Source organism: Lonchura striata, chromosome 2 (assembly GCF_050655825.1).
Source record: "Lonchura striata isolate lonStrDom1 chromosome 2, ASM5065582v1, whole genome shotgun sequence".
Taxonomy (NCBI): domain Eukaryota; kingdom Metazoa; phylum Chordata; class Aves; order Passeriformes; family Estrildidae; genus Lonchura; species Lonchura striata.
The window spans coordinates 128127258-128143563 of NC_140704.1; the positions used below are offsets into that span (position 1 = coordinate 128127258).

A 16306-nucleotide genomic window follows, 5' to 3' on the forward strand; every position below is an offset into this window, starting at 1 on the left:
CATCAAATGAACTCCCTTTTCTTGCATGTAGATCATTTGACCAAAGCCTGAACTAGCAGAGAGATCAAGAAAACTTTTAAGTTTGGTCTGAAGGAGATTTTCCTGTATTATTTACATAGATGTCATTAGCAATGACATCTGAACACACTGAGCAACACTGAGATTTTTTGCTAAGCAATCAATACAATTCACAGTAAGTGAGCACTTACATTCACTAAATGGCATTCACCTCATCCATGCTGCCTTCATACAATGGCACACCCAGTAGGGCTCTCTACACTAAAAAAATCTCACAGCAATTAATGAAGATGAATACACTAATATCTTATAGATTTCCTGTTTTCACCACCTAAAAATGGTCTATCCTACTTAATAACATCTCTCTTCTTTTTTTCCCAGCAAGAAAAAAATACAGATGTAAAAGTCTCCCATGTGCAAACTTGCTTGGGAAATAATCCCTGTACACAACAAATGCTATCTTTACACAGTGACAGATGTGCTCATTGCTTACTAGAAATAAATTAAAGTAAAATACAGCTGATAATGTACAGAGAATTTTTTTGCCATTCTTCATTGTGGACAGTTTTCCAAGAAGCCACTGGGAATCTGTTAGAATTCTATCATGGGCTCACAAGTCTGCAGCATTCTCTATTCTGCATCCTGGAGAGGAACTTCTCAGGAGCACAAATTGCTGATTTATGTATAAAATAATCCTCAAGAAATGTCATTAGTTACTGCCATCAAGGACTCTTTTGTGGACATTCTAGAAATACAGTGAGATAAAATGCAGTATTTTCTGCTGGGGTGCGCTTTAAGTTCCCCCCCACTTATGGTTGCTCCCTCTCCCCCTCTTTACGTTAAATGGTCTGGCCTCCCTTCTCCTCCCCCTCTATCTGCAGTCACCCCTCCCTGTACCCCATTGGTTCATTCACGCCGGGTCCCTCCCCTGGCCCCTCCCCAGGCCTGTCCGTCACTCTGGGGCCCCTCCCCTTCACCCAGAGAGTTCTACCAGGGCCTCGGGTGATAGGCTGCTCCCCGGGGTCCCCTCCCTCCCTCTCACCCCATTGGACGTTTCCCCTGCCCGTCACCTCGGTTGCCACCCCAGCTGTTATCCCATTGGCTGACTGTTGTTCCTGCCCCTGGTTACCTCCCCCATATAAAAGACTGTGCACCCAGTGCTCGGGGCCTTCTGGGGCTCAGCTCCCTTCAAGCTACGGTTGTCTCCTAAGACTTCTAATAAACTCGGAACGTGGATACCCCCGAAAGGCCCGCTCCTCGCTTTTGTCATTGTCATCACGCGCCTCATCCTGTCTGGCGGCTTCAGGCCCACAGGCCATAGTTCTTGCCCGCAGTGGCATGTGAACGTGGCCCTTGCTGCCTGCAGTGCCAAAGGTACTGGGCTGCCAGACACTTTGGGAAGGCACCGTGACAATTTTCTCCCATTTTCTGCATAACCTACAGCAGATCTCATTAAAGAGTAATTTATCTCAAGCATTTAAAAAGATTTAATGACCTTTTTAGTGCTTTCCCCTACAACTTCTAAATCTCCTTAACTGGATTCTCGACAGTAGCATTACAGAAAAACAGTAAAACTGTACAGTAACAGGGCAACACACTTTATTAAGCACTCTACTTTTCTGATTGCCAAGGAGTGTTGGCCATGCAGTTCTGATAGATGATGCACCGATAACATGTCAAGTCGCAAAAAAACTGGAGATTGTTAAAAATTCAGAAGCACAAATGGTACATTCTTTTCAAGTACCGGAAGTATGAAGGCTTTTTTTTTGCCCTCCTCCTTCTTAAATGCTAAATCTGTTTAATTTTCCTTCTAATTTCTGAATTTTAAAGTGATGTTTGTAGATATTTAGATACCAATCACTTTCAGCATGCATAGTTCAATGAAAAAGTAGCAGCTCTTTCAGCAACAGAACTCTCCAAGATGATACATATTAACCACAGAGTGGTAAAAGTCATAGACTAAAACCCCAGTAGGATCCAAACAAAAGAAGTAACTCCAATGGAGGAATGCAACATACTATTTGTGGAGCACAGCCTATGACTGTACAAGCAGGGTGGCCCTATCCCACCCACTAAGCAAAACATCTGAAAACTCAGGCTATGTGTTTTATGTCTGCTTGCAAAGGCAAGTCGAACGCACACTGGAATGTGAGAGATACGGATGAGAAGAGATGGGAGATTGATAATCTGATTGATAAAATTAAGGGGTGAATGACATAGGAACACCAAGCAGCATGCAAAGAACACAACCCTCTGCAACTATCAAATTGGTTTTCCTCAGCATTGTCATCCCTAGCTAGACAGACCTTTAAAGTTAATTACACAAAACAACAAAATGGAAAAACCAACTTGCAGTAATAAGTTAGTGTGAATCCTCAATAGGCCCCAACAGCTTGGATATCCAAAACAGGACTAGAAATGGCCTTGAGCAACCTCAGCTATGTTTATCCTGCTTGGAACAAGGGGTTTGAACAGATCCTGAGATCACTTTCAACATGTACTATTTTACTTTGGAAAGGTGACTGGAGCCTGCTATAAGGAATATTAAAACAAAACCCAGTATATTAAGCTACCCATTGAACAAGAACATATTGATAAGGCATTTATTTCAACAAGCAATCTAAAAAATTCTACTATCTACTAACCCAGCAAACCTTTATTTAAAATACCTTATAACTATTGGAAGTGTGCACTGTTGCTTAGATATAAACCTAAATCCCAGGATTTTTTTAAATGTCAAAGGCATTATTAGGGTAACAGGTCATAGAGATTCATGCAGTTTATTTACCAAATTTCTCTCTTTTACTACTTTTTTACTCGAATGCAACAAGCTGTATTTAAGTCAGAACTCCATTATGCAGGAGAATATCACCTTAAAGACAGCAGGACCAACTCAGACACTTTACCACAACATCTGATATCCAACAGTTAATGGCCTTCCATCCAGAAGCAGCTCAAGAAGCATTGCTAACTTGAGAACTCTCCTGAATTCATCAAAGAATAACCATCAAGCTTTGTTTTCACCAACACTGTTTCCCTGACACTGAGGTTATCCCAAGAAACAGCACTGAGGAGCTGTTTCACACACAACAACACTCATCAGGAGTGCGAAGTGGACTGACATGACTAGAGTGACTGAAATTTTGATATATAAGCATACAAGCAATTACATCTCAAAGTGCCTTCTTTAGGTGCTGCCTTCTTTTTATGCATTCAGCTATTTGTTCTAATGCTGATGAGTCCTTCTTGAGAAGCTCCATGTATTTTATTCTCCTCTCAGAATATAACCGCTCAAATTTTAGGTATCATGTCTTTAACTCATCTCAGCTCTCAGTCTCCCCTGGACCAAATAAGTTCATGTAACTTCTCTATCTTCAACTTTGAACATGTTCACAACTTTGTGCCTAGCAGTAATCAGTGATTCTTAGAGCCTTCCCAAAGAAAAAACTCTGCTTCCTGTATTAGTAGGAAAAAAATGTTTAGGGGAAAAAATGTTTAAATATAAAAGCTGACATTAACATTTATTATTTACTCAAAAAGTACAGACAACCTCTAGTACATGCCTAAGCTACATTTCTTAAAAACCAACTAAGCTTTGAATATTCAGGCTCATTCCACTGCACAGCCGTTATCTACCAAGACAGCATTCTCACTAAACCTGCACAGCCCTCCACACCTCAAGTAGTCACAGGCAATTTATCTCCTCTTCTCAACTAATTCTGCACTGGGCAAAACATCCTGCACTGCCCACTTTGGGTCTCTACCACCTGTACTTCTACCCAAGGGACAAGGTGACACATAAATGGTTTTCTTTCCTTCCTTGAAAATTTTAAAACCCTGTCCCACAGTTTAGATACATCCTGAAATGCAGAAAACACCATCAGCAACCACCTCAGTATACAGCACTAACTACTGTATTATACAACCTACTCCTTTGGAGAAGGTTTGTGTCTACCATTATTTTTTCAAACAACACAAACTATAGTTCTGCAGGCCAAGGATTCACCTACATGTTTATTATCAACGGCTAGAACAATAAAGACAAACAAAATTTGATAAATACTTGCACTTGCAATATACATTACATAACTTGCTTATATTCTGGAGTACATGGAAGAACAGAAAACCTGTGTATGCCCCATCCCTGGAAGTGCTTAAGGCCAGGTTGGACAGCAGTGGGGCACCGAGAAACCTGGTCCAATGGTAGGTGTCCTTCCAACTCAGGTCATCCTTTGATTCTATGAAAAGTCTAAGATGAAATATAACTCAGGAGCATCTTTTGGATTTGAATATGAACAGTAATGTAAAGACAGGAACCATCTCTTCTCCATCTCTTGTCTAGTATTTGACAACCACTGGAAAAAGTACCAAATTACTTGTTATTCTCTTATTTGCCAATGGCATTCATCTTATGCAGTATTAAAAACGACAATCTGCAAATTGCTTATTAATATATGCCACTCATATACATAGACAACACATACAATAGACACCAGCATGACACCATTGATTCAAAAATTTACAAGGCTGTTTTAGAATTTTTTTGAAGCCCAATGCTTAATTATGCAATACATACCAAGGAAAACTTTAAAATACTATTATTTAAAAGCTCCAAATGTTTATGGATAAAACAGACAGGTGAAACTATGAACAGAGTAGAAAATAGAAAGATCAGATTAGGCAGAGCTGTATAAGCATAAACAAGGACACAGAATTTATTTAGCATACACATAACTAAATATAAAAGCCACAAAATTCACCTACTAATGCTTATAAATAGCAGCACATCATCCCAGATACAGTACAGGCACAATTATAACCAAAGACAGCACGAACACAGAGTCTGTTCTTTAAAGTCCACTGTCTATTTTACATTTATCCTCCCAAGAATACAATTCTTTTTCCTCCCCAATGAGTGGCCTGAGGTTTTGTTCCATTAAAAGAAAAATCAAAAAATCTGAAGTTTATGCTGTTTCCCCACATACTCAATTTACAACCCAGAGTGGTAAACCACAAAGGCAGGGAAGACCTCTTCAGTTTCCCTTTAAACAAGAGACTTTTTCACTTTATTCTGTACAAAAAGATTAAAGTGAAGAACTGATTTAAACTTCTTGTTAACAAAAGGTTTTGAAGACTAAATACTGAACAAAGCTTAAACAAAAGCAAGATTGGTGTTATTTAATAAAACTACCGAAGGGAAATAGTCCAAACAGAAAGCATAAAACAAGGATTTGTGATTCAAAGCAGTAATTTAGGGAAAAATCCAAGATTAATGACTGCACAGTCACAAAGAAGAGCTTTGAAAGCAGTCAAGGAGAAAACTGAAGCTTCCCTGCTATATATTTACTAGATATACAGATATATATATAGATATATATACAAGATATTTATAAAAAGCTTCATATTAATCACTTTCTATGCAACAGTTGTTACAAGGCCACACCAGCTAGCATGCTCTGAATTGAATTCTATAAGGGTATTATTTTAGTTATAAAGATTCTAGTCTAATATTAATTATTTAATATCTACAGGCCAGTAGAAGAAATAACAGTGTAACTAAGAGTTCCAGCAGACACCATATTCCTTCATTTCTTCTCAATCTGAGTAATGACTTGAATTGCACCTCAATGGTAGAAAACTCCTAATTCTATAGTTTTCAAATAAATAGATAGTATTCGTACTCAACTTTTTAAAGTCAAGTTTTGAAAAAAGTAGGAGGGGGAAAAGAAAACAGAATCACTTTTTAGTACAATGTGGTACTACAAAAGTGATATTCAAGAAGAACACAGTAAGCACTAGATTTTCCTCCAAAACTGTAGCATTTGGAGGGAAACAAATCTCTCAGATTTTATGATTGGAAAAAGCAAGGCAAACAGCTCTGCCTATAAGAGGACAAGGTAAATTGATTGCTATGTATTAATTCTTTATTAAATTTTTATTAACTATCAAAAACTTTGCATACTTCAGGTTTTAATTGTACAGAGTTATTTCTTATAATTTTAAAATTGCAAGTACCCATAAACAACCAGAAAGCAAAGCAAACTTCTGCTGTTTCAATCAAAAGACGAACATCCATACACTCTCCTCAGCACAGAGAAGAGATATGGTTTTATTTTAAAATGCAAGCCACACTAAAGTTGTCAGCTAAAAAGGTTGGAAGAAGCTGAAATAAGGCATTGATGAGGAGAATTAAGTGTTTTGGCAAACCATCACTTCAACTTCCCACCAGATATTAAGATTTTTGGTGGATTTTAGATTTTATTGTCAAAGCCTTAATAGCATTTTGCAAAAACTCCCTCATGAAAGCCCTTGTTTTTGTTCATACTTCAGGATTAGGCTTTAAGAAGCACAAAACTCCACTCTCGCTGCTAATTTGAAGGTAGAATCTCATAGTGCCTGCTGCATACATGTGCTGAAAGTCTCTAAGTCCCACCATACTTGTGAGCATACTGAACTGAACTCTCTGGAGAAGAGCACCCTCTCCTCTGTGGACTATCTCAAACAGCATGATCTACTCCATAAGCCTTCTTTGCAGCTTGGACAGAACAATCTGACAGTATTTTAAATCTTAGTTGTAAACTGGTGAACTTCGAGCTGCTCTTGCCGCTCCATTCGAAATCAGCTAAGCTATAAGCACTGGAATATGAAGAATATCCTACTTAGTTATCAATTTAGACCTAAATAAACTACAATAACACTAATAAAAAGCCTCTAGGAAATCCCATTTAGATAGTTACATCAACTGGATATCCAACTGCCCTCAAAAGGCTGAAAACCTTACCAAAGGTAACACTGGAATAGAAACTTGGATGGATGTTGCTGTCCTACACACACATTACAATTGATATTTTTTTCACAGAATGGTTTGGGCTGGAAGGTACCTTAAAGACCACCTAGTCCTAGTGCCCTCTGCCAGGGGCAGGGACATCTGCCACTGGACCCAGTTGCTCAGAGCCCCACCCAACCTGGCACTGAACACTTCTAGGGAAGGGGTATCCACAGCTTTCTATTCCCATGCCTCACAACCTCCACCATTCTTCCTTTGGTCCAACCTAGTTCCACCTTCTTCCAGTTTAAAACCACTGCCCCCATCATTACAGGCCCTACTAATAAAGACTGAGAGAGATTTTTCACTTTATGTTAAAAGTACACAGAAAGGTCTTTCCAGAGCCTTCTCTTCTCCAGGCTGGACAACCTCAATTCTCTCAGCCTGTCTTCACAGCAGCAGTGCTCCAGCCCTGCAATAATTTTTGTGATCTCCTCTGGACTTTCTACATCTTTCATATACTGGGAACCCCATGACTGGATAGAGTACTCCAGGTGGGGTCTCAGAAGAGCAAAGGGTATTTATCAATTTTTAAGTCCACAAATTTACCTGAAAGACACACTTGCTAGAGTAAATGCAAAAGTCTCTGGCTGAAATTCAGTGCATTATGTCAGTCAAAGTCAACCTAAATAGCCCCAGTGATCATCTCCAGCCTAAAAATCAATAGTCTAAGCTTAGTTACATAAGTACACATTTTACTTTCAATAATGCAAATACCATGCAAGCCATAAAAACTTCTGGCACATAACTCCTAAAGAAAAAATGTAAGAACAGTACTGCTTCACTGACTTCCACCTAGGAAGAACTATAACTAATTAAGAAAGAGGCTACTGCACAAAAATATCTACAGGGGTATTTTGAAATTCATGTAATGCAGGAATAATTATTTTCACTGAAGAGTATCTTCATTTTGTCCAAGTTATAGCCCCTATTTACCAACCTTTCTCATCCTAAAAAGGAAAAAATATGGAGAGTACTAAACTTCAGTTTTACCAAGAACAGGATTATTCATATTTAGTAGCGTTGTCAAAAGGAAAGCAAACACAGTTGTAGGAAGTTATAAGGGTTGTCATTCTTGGCAAAGACCACTGGAAGATTTTGCCTGGCTATGGACACAAATGTTAAGCCAACTTCCCATAGTGAAATTATATATTTTTAAAAAGTGTTTAAAATCATATTTTGATTGCAGATTAGGAAAGGATTACACTTCAATTTTAAAAACAACAAAAGTTTCATCATACACTACTGGATATAAATTTATGTTCATTAATAACCTTCCATCAAGCTCCATATTTTGGTACTCACTGCAATGCTGACTGAAGAATATAGCATATTACAAACCTAGTTTAATTTTTGCACACAGAACAATTTCTAATTAAAAATATCTCAGCTGTGCAGAGAACACATGATATGCTTCAATGTATATATTTGTATATATATTGCCCTTGTAATAATGAATAGTGTAATATTGTGAACTAAGCACATTTTTAGAAGAGATTCAAGTAACAATAAACCAAATACATATAGTACTAAACTTATAAAATACCATGGTGAAAACTACCCTTGTCTCTCACAATTACACTTTTCAAGAAGGATCATGTAGGTCTCAAAAGAAAAAAATCACAGGAATAGGATTTGGGTGCTGTGCCTAATATTCAACAGGTTTTTTTGAACTGTACTTTTAGTATCAAAACTTCTTTGTTGCCTAGAAACCTCAATTGTTAAAGCTATTTGAAGCTTTTTCTCTATTTGAAGATGGGATGGGTGCTTCTTAACCTTATCACTGGGATGCACTATACAAACTATCCTTCAACTCATGAAAGAGTATAATTATTCAGAATACTTTGTAAATGTATTTAACTTACCAGTGCCTTACTACATGCTACTAACTCAAGTGTAGAAGTACTGTTCACAAAACAAATGTCAATTTTTTCAATTAACAGACTCATATGTCTTACAACAAATAGTGTGCTACCAGAGTAAATGAAAATTAAGGTGATTATTTTTTAGTCAGTTATGGCTATCCCTGTCCATTATCGGAAAAGTCAAATGTTTACACTATTGTGATTGAGTCTGGGTGTTTTGGTATTATAAACAGTGACACACATGACTAAAATTTAAAGATATACTTTTTTTTTCCTGTGACTTTATGTAACTGAGCATGTGCTTAGGAGGAATAACATAAAACATTAGAGGACATCTGGGGAGGGGAAGGTTAGCCCAGCTGTATCACAAAAATTAATCATCTGCTACTTCTGGATCCTTTTTTGAAACTTTTTCATCAATCAGCTGCCCATTTAAAACCACAAAGTCATATTGCTAACACACTAATGCTACCCAAACCACCAAGGCTTACCCAACAAGTCTTATAAATGTACAATCTGCTGCACTGGTTGACTCAATACCAGCTTCTTTGTGTTTGTAGTAAAAGGAAGGTTTTCCATTTATCTTCACATTTTGACTGGATACACAGCAAAGAAACTGCAAAACAAGACTTTCATAAAGAATTTCAAATGCAGCTTTGAAAATACGCTGTTGACTAGCCAGGTGGATCATTTACTAAACAACGCTGAGCTAAGATTTTATTTCACACACAAAATAGCACAGAATTTGGTCACAATAAAGCAGCTTGTTTTTCTTGAAATTAAATAACTTCTATATAGAATTTAAAACATGAAATATTTATCCGTATATTTCTTTCAAGGGTAACTTTATAGCTAACAAATAGAACATTAGCATCTAAATCACAGAAAGTGGGTGAACCTACTGCAATGGATTGTCAAAAAGAAAATCTAACCAGATGAGCACACACAGTCCTGAGAACAGCCCATGGTGTTTTGAGCCCAGTATCTGCCTTTCTGCATTTATCACTACCCTGCTCTTCCAGGCACTTCTTTTTTTTCCAGGTTCCTGGGGGACAGAATGCTGTTTCAATAGTCATAATAGGAGAATAACTGGGCTCTCCCACAGCAACAGGGGATGTAAATATCCTGTTGATAATTGTAACCACTAGAAAGGATTTCAGTTCCTATTTAACTGTCACATTATGGTTATATACACCTTCTTCCAGATATCTCACATGCAGTCAATCAAACCTAGACAGCTGTCATGCACTTCCTTTTCTCCATGATACTGGCAGTCCCAAGAGTTTAATTTTGGGGATTTCACTCTGACAACCAGTCATCAAGGGCATATCACCTACCACTCATGGATCTCCAGCAATGCCAAAGCAACCAATTGCCAACCCAGAGCTATCTGAAGGAGCGAGTTCCAGAGACAACTCCCCCAGAGCTGTGATCTTCATCTTCCTCAAGTCAACCAAGGACTAAGGGCCCAGGGCTTTCCCACATGAATTTGTGTCTGTGAGTACATGGCTGTGATAGGCAGCAGTGACAGTGTCACTGTACTATAATTAAGAACTCCAAAGAGCAGCATGCATGATTTCTCTGTTGTCCAACATCAGAAGTCCTGTCTGCTCCACTTCAGAGAGTGTTCCTCCAACACCATGTGAGTTTTACAAAATCCTGTCATGCAAGCACTTCTGTCACATGCAAAGCAGGTCATCTGACAGACCCAGCTGTGCATTCAGCTGGGACAAACCCAAGTCAGAACAGACAAGTTTTGGTGCCTCAGCCAGAGCATCCACAAGACAGAACTGTTTCTGCACAGAGGTCAAAAGAAGGACAAACAGGTTCATTCCTACTTTAATACAAACCAGCATTTCAAGCAGATCCAGCTAACAGGATGCTGAGAAGGTTGTGACACAGTCCTTATTTAGCACGAACCTGAAAGTACTGGGATGTGTTCACAGCACAGTATGAGCACACGTAACCCAAGTTTCTCAAACACAGAATTACAATCTGGCAAAGCAAATCAAGAGAAACTTCCAGGTAAAGACTACTCATTCCAGATCCCACAAACCCATAAATGGCAAGTCGCCCTCTCAGTCAGTCAGCAGATTCCAGCACCTGAATGCTGGCCAGAAGATAATCCACCTAAAACAGTAACCTCTGTGCTTGTTATTTATTAGCACTAGCAAACCACTCCAGTCACACAAAGATAACGGGTATACTAAGAAATATTACAGTATGAAAATCACACGTGAAAATGGCACTAAATATTAATCAGCACTTTTGCTCTCAAATAACTGCAAGTTCAGGAAAATCACCTTCTAAATGCTAACTTAAGTGGGAAGACAGATTGAGAGAAGTATTTCCAATCAATTATTAGACGAATATAATTTAATTTTTTTTTACTATTTCAAAACATCCAATGTCACAATTTTTTTTAACCTGAAGATGCCCAGATACTGCACAAGCAAGACAACTACACATTCTTTATAAAGACACCCATGTAACTTTCCGAAATGTAGTACATTCCTTTTAAATTGTCACTTTTGTGTTTTAGTTTTTAATTCTCCCCTAAAACATAAACAAATGAAATAGCTCTTTATATCACCTATGAAAATATTTTTTCATTTTCTTTCTTAATGAATCCTGATACTTTATTTTTAAAATAGTGACATTTAAATACACAGAGATCTTCCTCAAATTTACTAATCCTTTTAGCAAAGAACCCATGGCTAAGTTAATTTAAAAACATGTATGTGCCTGGAAGAATAATTTCTAATCTCTCTCTTTCAGAAATTAGATATTATAATGTACTGATACCAATCCAATCCCGTCTATCTGAACTTTACACAAAATCAGTTACGTTTCTTAACAGATGCTTTCCCTTCAAACACGGTATTCAAGGAATTAAACAGGAAATCCCTCAAACGTGCTGCTTTCGCTGCATCTGGAAACAAGCAGTGCCCTCTGCTGTGCCGGGCGGGATGTTCAGGCAGCCCCGGCGCAGCACCCCTGCCCGCCCGGGCCCAGCAGATCCTTCCTTCTGAGCAAGGACAACTCTGCTCGTGTAACCAGTCCCTGACACGCACCTGATGGTTGTACTCCGCTACTCTCACATGAAAATGTCCCAACAGAGCACCTTCATCACACTGTGACACACAGAGCAAATTAGCAGCGAAGTTCACTTTATGACAGTCCATTTCTACCTAAAAGAACACTTGACAAACTTCACCATTGACATTTGAAACATTTTTAGACTACTTAGTTCACAGTGAAGAAAAAATGTCTGTTTATTCTTAATTAGTGACATTATTCTTATATTTTCTTCAAACTTTAGTAACTGAGCTAACAACACAGCTCAAAAAACATTTCTGTACCTGTATCAAAAACCATCTCATCCTTCCTAAAGACAAGGTTTCCTATTTTACTAGGCACGCAGCTTTAAACCATTAATGAAGGTAACACTTAAAGTATTTGGTCCTTCTGAAAGATTTTGTTAAGCAATTCCATAGAGAGAAAAAAAAAGAACTTTAAACCTGTCTTTTTTTCTTTGTTGTTTATAATGCAAAACTTAAATACAAAAGTGCAGAAGGCAAACACAGCAAAAAGTGAGTTGGCTGCTGTAGACAAATGTCAGGGTATTTGGCTTACCAAGTTGCTACCTTTTCAACAATTTTAATCAACATTTAGGTGCCTTGTCTGTAAGTTTCGCTATTAACAAAACAGTAACAACAGAACTGTTAACTCAAGGTGAAAGCTAAAACAGAAACCTGAACCCCTATAAAATTACCAACACAGCAGAGACATCACCAGGCAGTTCTGAGTAAGGTCAGCAGCACACATTGCTGAAAAAAAAAAAACTTAAAGAGCTACATAGCAAAAGTATCATTCCCATGCTTTTTGAATCATCTGAAGACAAACACGTGTCAACTTGACCATTTATCAAATTTATCTACATTTGCCTAAACTAAGCCACCACCACCAAAATATCAGCCAGCTGATCTAGCTTCAAAATTGAAGAACAGCTGACATAGGAAAACTATACAGGAACTGTTATCAAGCCTCTTCCCAAAAGAAAGAGAAACACAAAGAATCCAAACTCTGGCTCTGGCTCTTACAGGATGAAGCACAGCAAAAGACAGGCAGCACTTGTTGGCTGAGATAAGGAACACAAGTTTTCCTCTAACTGTACTTCAGGTAATGGAGGAACAAGACCACATTTCTCCTTCTTCAAAGAGCAGATCCTGCAGTTGCTGGGACCCCAGGAAGGCACTGCAAGTAGAGCCATCACAGCCTCTCCTGAGGGAAGTATGTGCTTCTCTTAGAAGGATCTTATCAAAAGATCTTCTAAACATTTGAGTTTTACCATCAGCATCCAGTGCATCCTGGATCATCCAGGGCATCCACCAGAAGTATTACCCAGCTTTACCAAAGTAGCATCAGGGTTCTCACATCTATGGAAAGTTTATTTACCAAATAACATACTTTCTAGAAATCAAACATTAGCTAAAAGCGGCAATAATGGGATTTCAAGAACACTACACAACATGAACAGTTTACACTGCAGTCAGATCCCTTTAATTTCCTTCTTGTTGCATACCACCTTTGACTGTTAACTCATCTTCACCAAAACCTTTCCCTCTTCAGTAAACTACTCAAAGAGCAATCTGTGTATAAACATTAATCACACTCAGACTCACTGAGCACTACCTGGGCTGAGAACAGCATGAAGGTAGACTCATGCTTTCAACATCACTAGGCTCTGCAAAGCAAGCTACTTTCCTTTCTCTGCTTCAAGTGAGAAAGTAGCTCAGCAAAGTGTACAGAAATTCAGAGTTGTGGTCCAGATATTCATTTTAAAACCCTAGTTTGAGTTCTAGTAATGCATTATTTGTATCTGTGTATGCAATTCACATGCTGTGAATAAAATGTAACATTTTAGTTAATTAAGAAGCTTTAAAGGCTTGTAACAATTCATTTACAGATAGAGATTATATAGTTAGAAAATGTTTCCAGCTACTCACTTCAACAGAAAAACAAAAAGGGAAAAAATTTAAATCCCCAAATCACCAAAATAGCATTCAGTATCTGCTACAGCTACATCAAATGATTTTGTTCCTAAACTCTTCTGTGGACATCTCCTCGGACACCACCTGAGCTCCTGGACTAGGCAAACCTTTGATCTTTGCACAGCCAGCCTTGCTAGTGTGGATTTTCAATGGAAAACAGAATGTTATATATTGTGCAGTAACTTGGGATGTCAGGTCTTGGATTCAGTGACAGGCATTTCCAGTTCTACACTTGCAGTACCGAATAAGTCCTTGCCATAATAATTCACAGCCTTAATCTCCATATCCTACCAAGCACATTCCAAGTAATCTCAGGTGTAGTCAAATAGAACTGAAAAGTTACAAAAAGATGACTGTCAAGGATAAACACCAGCATGGAATCACTTCTACCTGAGGAATAAGCAGAAGTCAAGGGTTTTTAGTTTGGAAGAGATATTCTGGAATATGTCAGGACACACACAGAGCTTTTTCCTGTTTACCTACCTGTCTGCTAAAAGGCATTGTCATAATCTGTAGGGAAAACCAGCATGACAAAACTCAATGCATTGTTAGAGAAAGTGATGGTTATTCACAAAATCTCTATATTTATTTTACCACTCCCTCTTTCCCAAGTTCCATCCACTCACATTCCTATACCCCTGGATCCCCAACAAGCATCTGGGGAAAACCCATTTGGGTACAACACTGAGGATGAAGGTTGCCAGTTATCAAGGCCTCACCACACCTCTGACATTATTCCTGTTTGGCAAAGATGAACTAGATTTTGCACAGATCTTTTACAGCCTTCAGGAGTCAACAGTTGTTGACGGCGTGGTCCTTTGCTCCAGAATTCTATTTACTGAAGCCTCAATAAACAGCAGACTGCTGGTCATCATCACTCTCCATGACTGATTCTTGGTGGAGTAACAGGAAAACAGATTGCACAGAAGATATGGGACATAATCCTGTAACCCTCCTTGTGCACTTCAGGAGCAGGGTCTGCTCCTGATGAATCATTCCTGCTACAGCTTACCAGAGTGCAGGCCTTGCCAAGCACACCATCCTAATTTTACAGCCAAGGACAGCTTCTGAGAACTGTGGGTTTTCACAACAATATGCAGCAGCCTTTCAACTCTTGTCCTGATGCTTCTTAGGCTGGCTTCACACAGATACAATTCTACAGGTGTGTCACTCATAAAAGCCTTTATGTTTCCACTAGAAGTCTCTGGAATACTGGTTTAACAGGTTTTGATCTGACCCAATAAAATCATTAAGAGATTTTCCACATCTTCCCTGCCAGCCTGTAAAAAGCCAAACGCAGCTTTGCCCAAGCAGCAGTACCTTGCATTCTACTCAACCAAAACTGCTTGCATGCTCTCTGCATTACATTTTTGTAGGAACGTCTTAAAAAGTAATATGAACAGTCCACATTTCTGTGGGCTATTTATTAGGGTGAAGTGGTGAGAAGAGAGAATCAGCGTTGTTAAAGTTGGACATCATGACCTCTGGACATAATCAAGGCCAACCCTCCTGCCAAGGCAAGGTCACCTGGAGCATGTCACACTGGAATGTGTGGGTTTCTGGGTTTTGAGTGTCTCCAGAGAGGGACATTCCACAAACTTCCCTGGCAGCCTGTTCCAGTGGTCCGCCACCCTCAGTGCAAAAAAGCTCTTCCTCGTGTTGAGGTGAAACTCCTTGTACTTCAGTTTATGGCCATTGCTCCCTATCCTGTCGTTCTGGCACCATCCTGTTGGCACCTGCCTCTGAGGCATTGATATGTATTGGTAAGATCCCTTCTCAGTCTTCTCATCTCCAGACTGAACAGGCCCAGCTCCCGCAGCCTCCCCTCGTAAGAGAGATGCCCCAGACCTCTCCTCATCTTTCTAGCCTCCCGCTGGTCCCTCTCCAGCAGCTCCTCCTCTCTTTCGTACTGACCAGACCAGAACCGGACACAGCACTCCAGATGTGGCCGCACTAGGGCCGAGGACGCTGCCCCGGCCCGATCCCCTCGCGCCCTCACCTGCCGGGGGCCGGAGCCCGCGGTGCCGCTGCCCGGGCGCTGCTCCGCTGGCTGCGGGGGAGTCCCGGTGGCTCCCGGCGCGGCCCCGCCGGCGCTGCGGGCCGCGGGCAGCAGCAGCGCCCGCCATGGCCGCGCCGCGCGGCCCCGCAGCGCCGCCGCCATCACTGCGGTGGGCGGCGCCTCCGCGCCGGGCGCAGGCGCGGCGCGCAGCGCTGAGGCGGGCGGCGCCATCTTGGGTGAGGGTGGCGCGCTGCCCCAGGCGACAGCGGCGGGACGGGGGACAGAGCCGAAGCTGGCCAGGGAACGGGTGGGTTGGACATCTGGGGGGATTTCTTCTCGGAAACGGTAATTACATTTTGCAATGCCCAGGGAGGGGGTGCAGTCACCGTCCCTGGAGGTGTTTAAGAAACGACTGGATCTGGCACTTCGTAGAGTAACCCGAGTTGGACAGAGCCCACAAGGATCGTGGAGTTCAACACCTGATCCTGCACAGGACATCCCAGGAGTCACACCATGTGCCCGAGAGCATTGTCCAAACAATTCT

General features: G+C 40.2%; 1 protein-coding gene across 1 annotated transcript in view; it reads right to left on the reverse strand.

Annotated features, from left to right (window-relative positions):
- MRPS28 (mitochondrial ribosomal protein S28) overlaps positions 1-16260 on the reverse strand; it is a 79858-nt gene extending 63598 nt beyond the window's left edge. The window contains exon 1 of the mRNA XM_085561641.1: positions 15763-16260. Coding sequence (XP_085417767.1) covers positions 15763-16260 — 498 coding nt within the window. The remainder of the gene's footprint in view (positions 1-15762) is intronic.
- Positions 16261-16306: the final 46 nt, after the last annotated feature.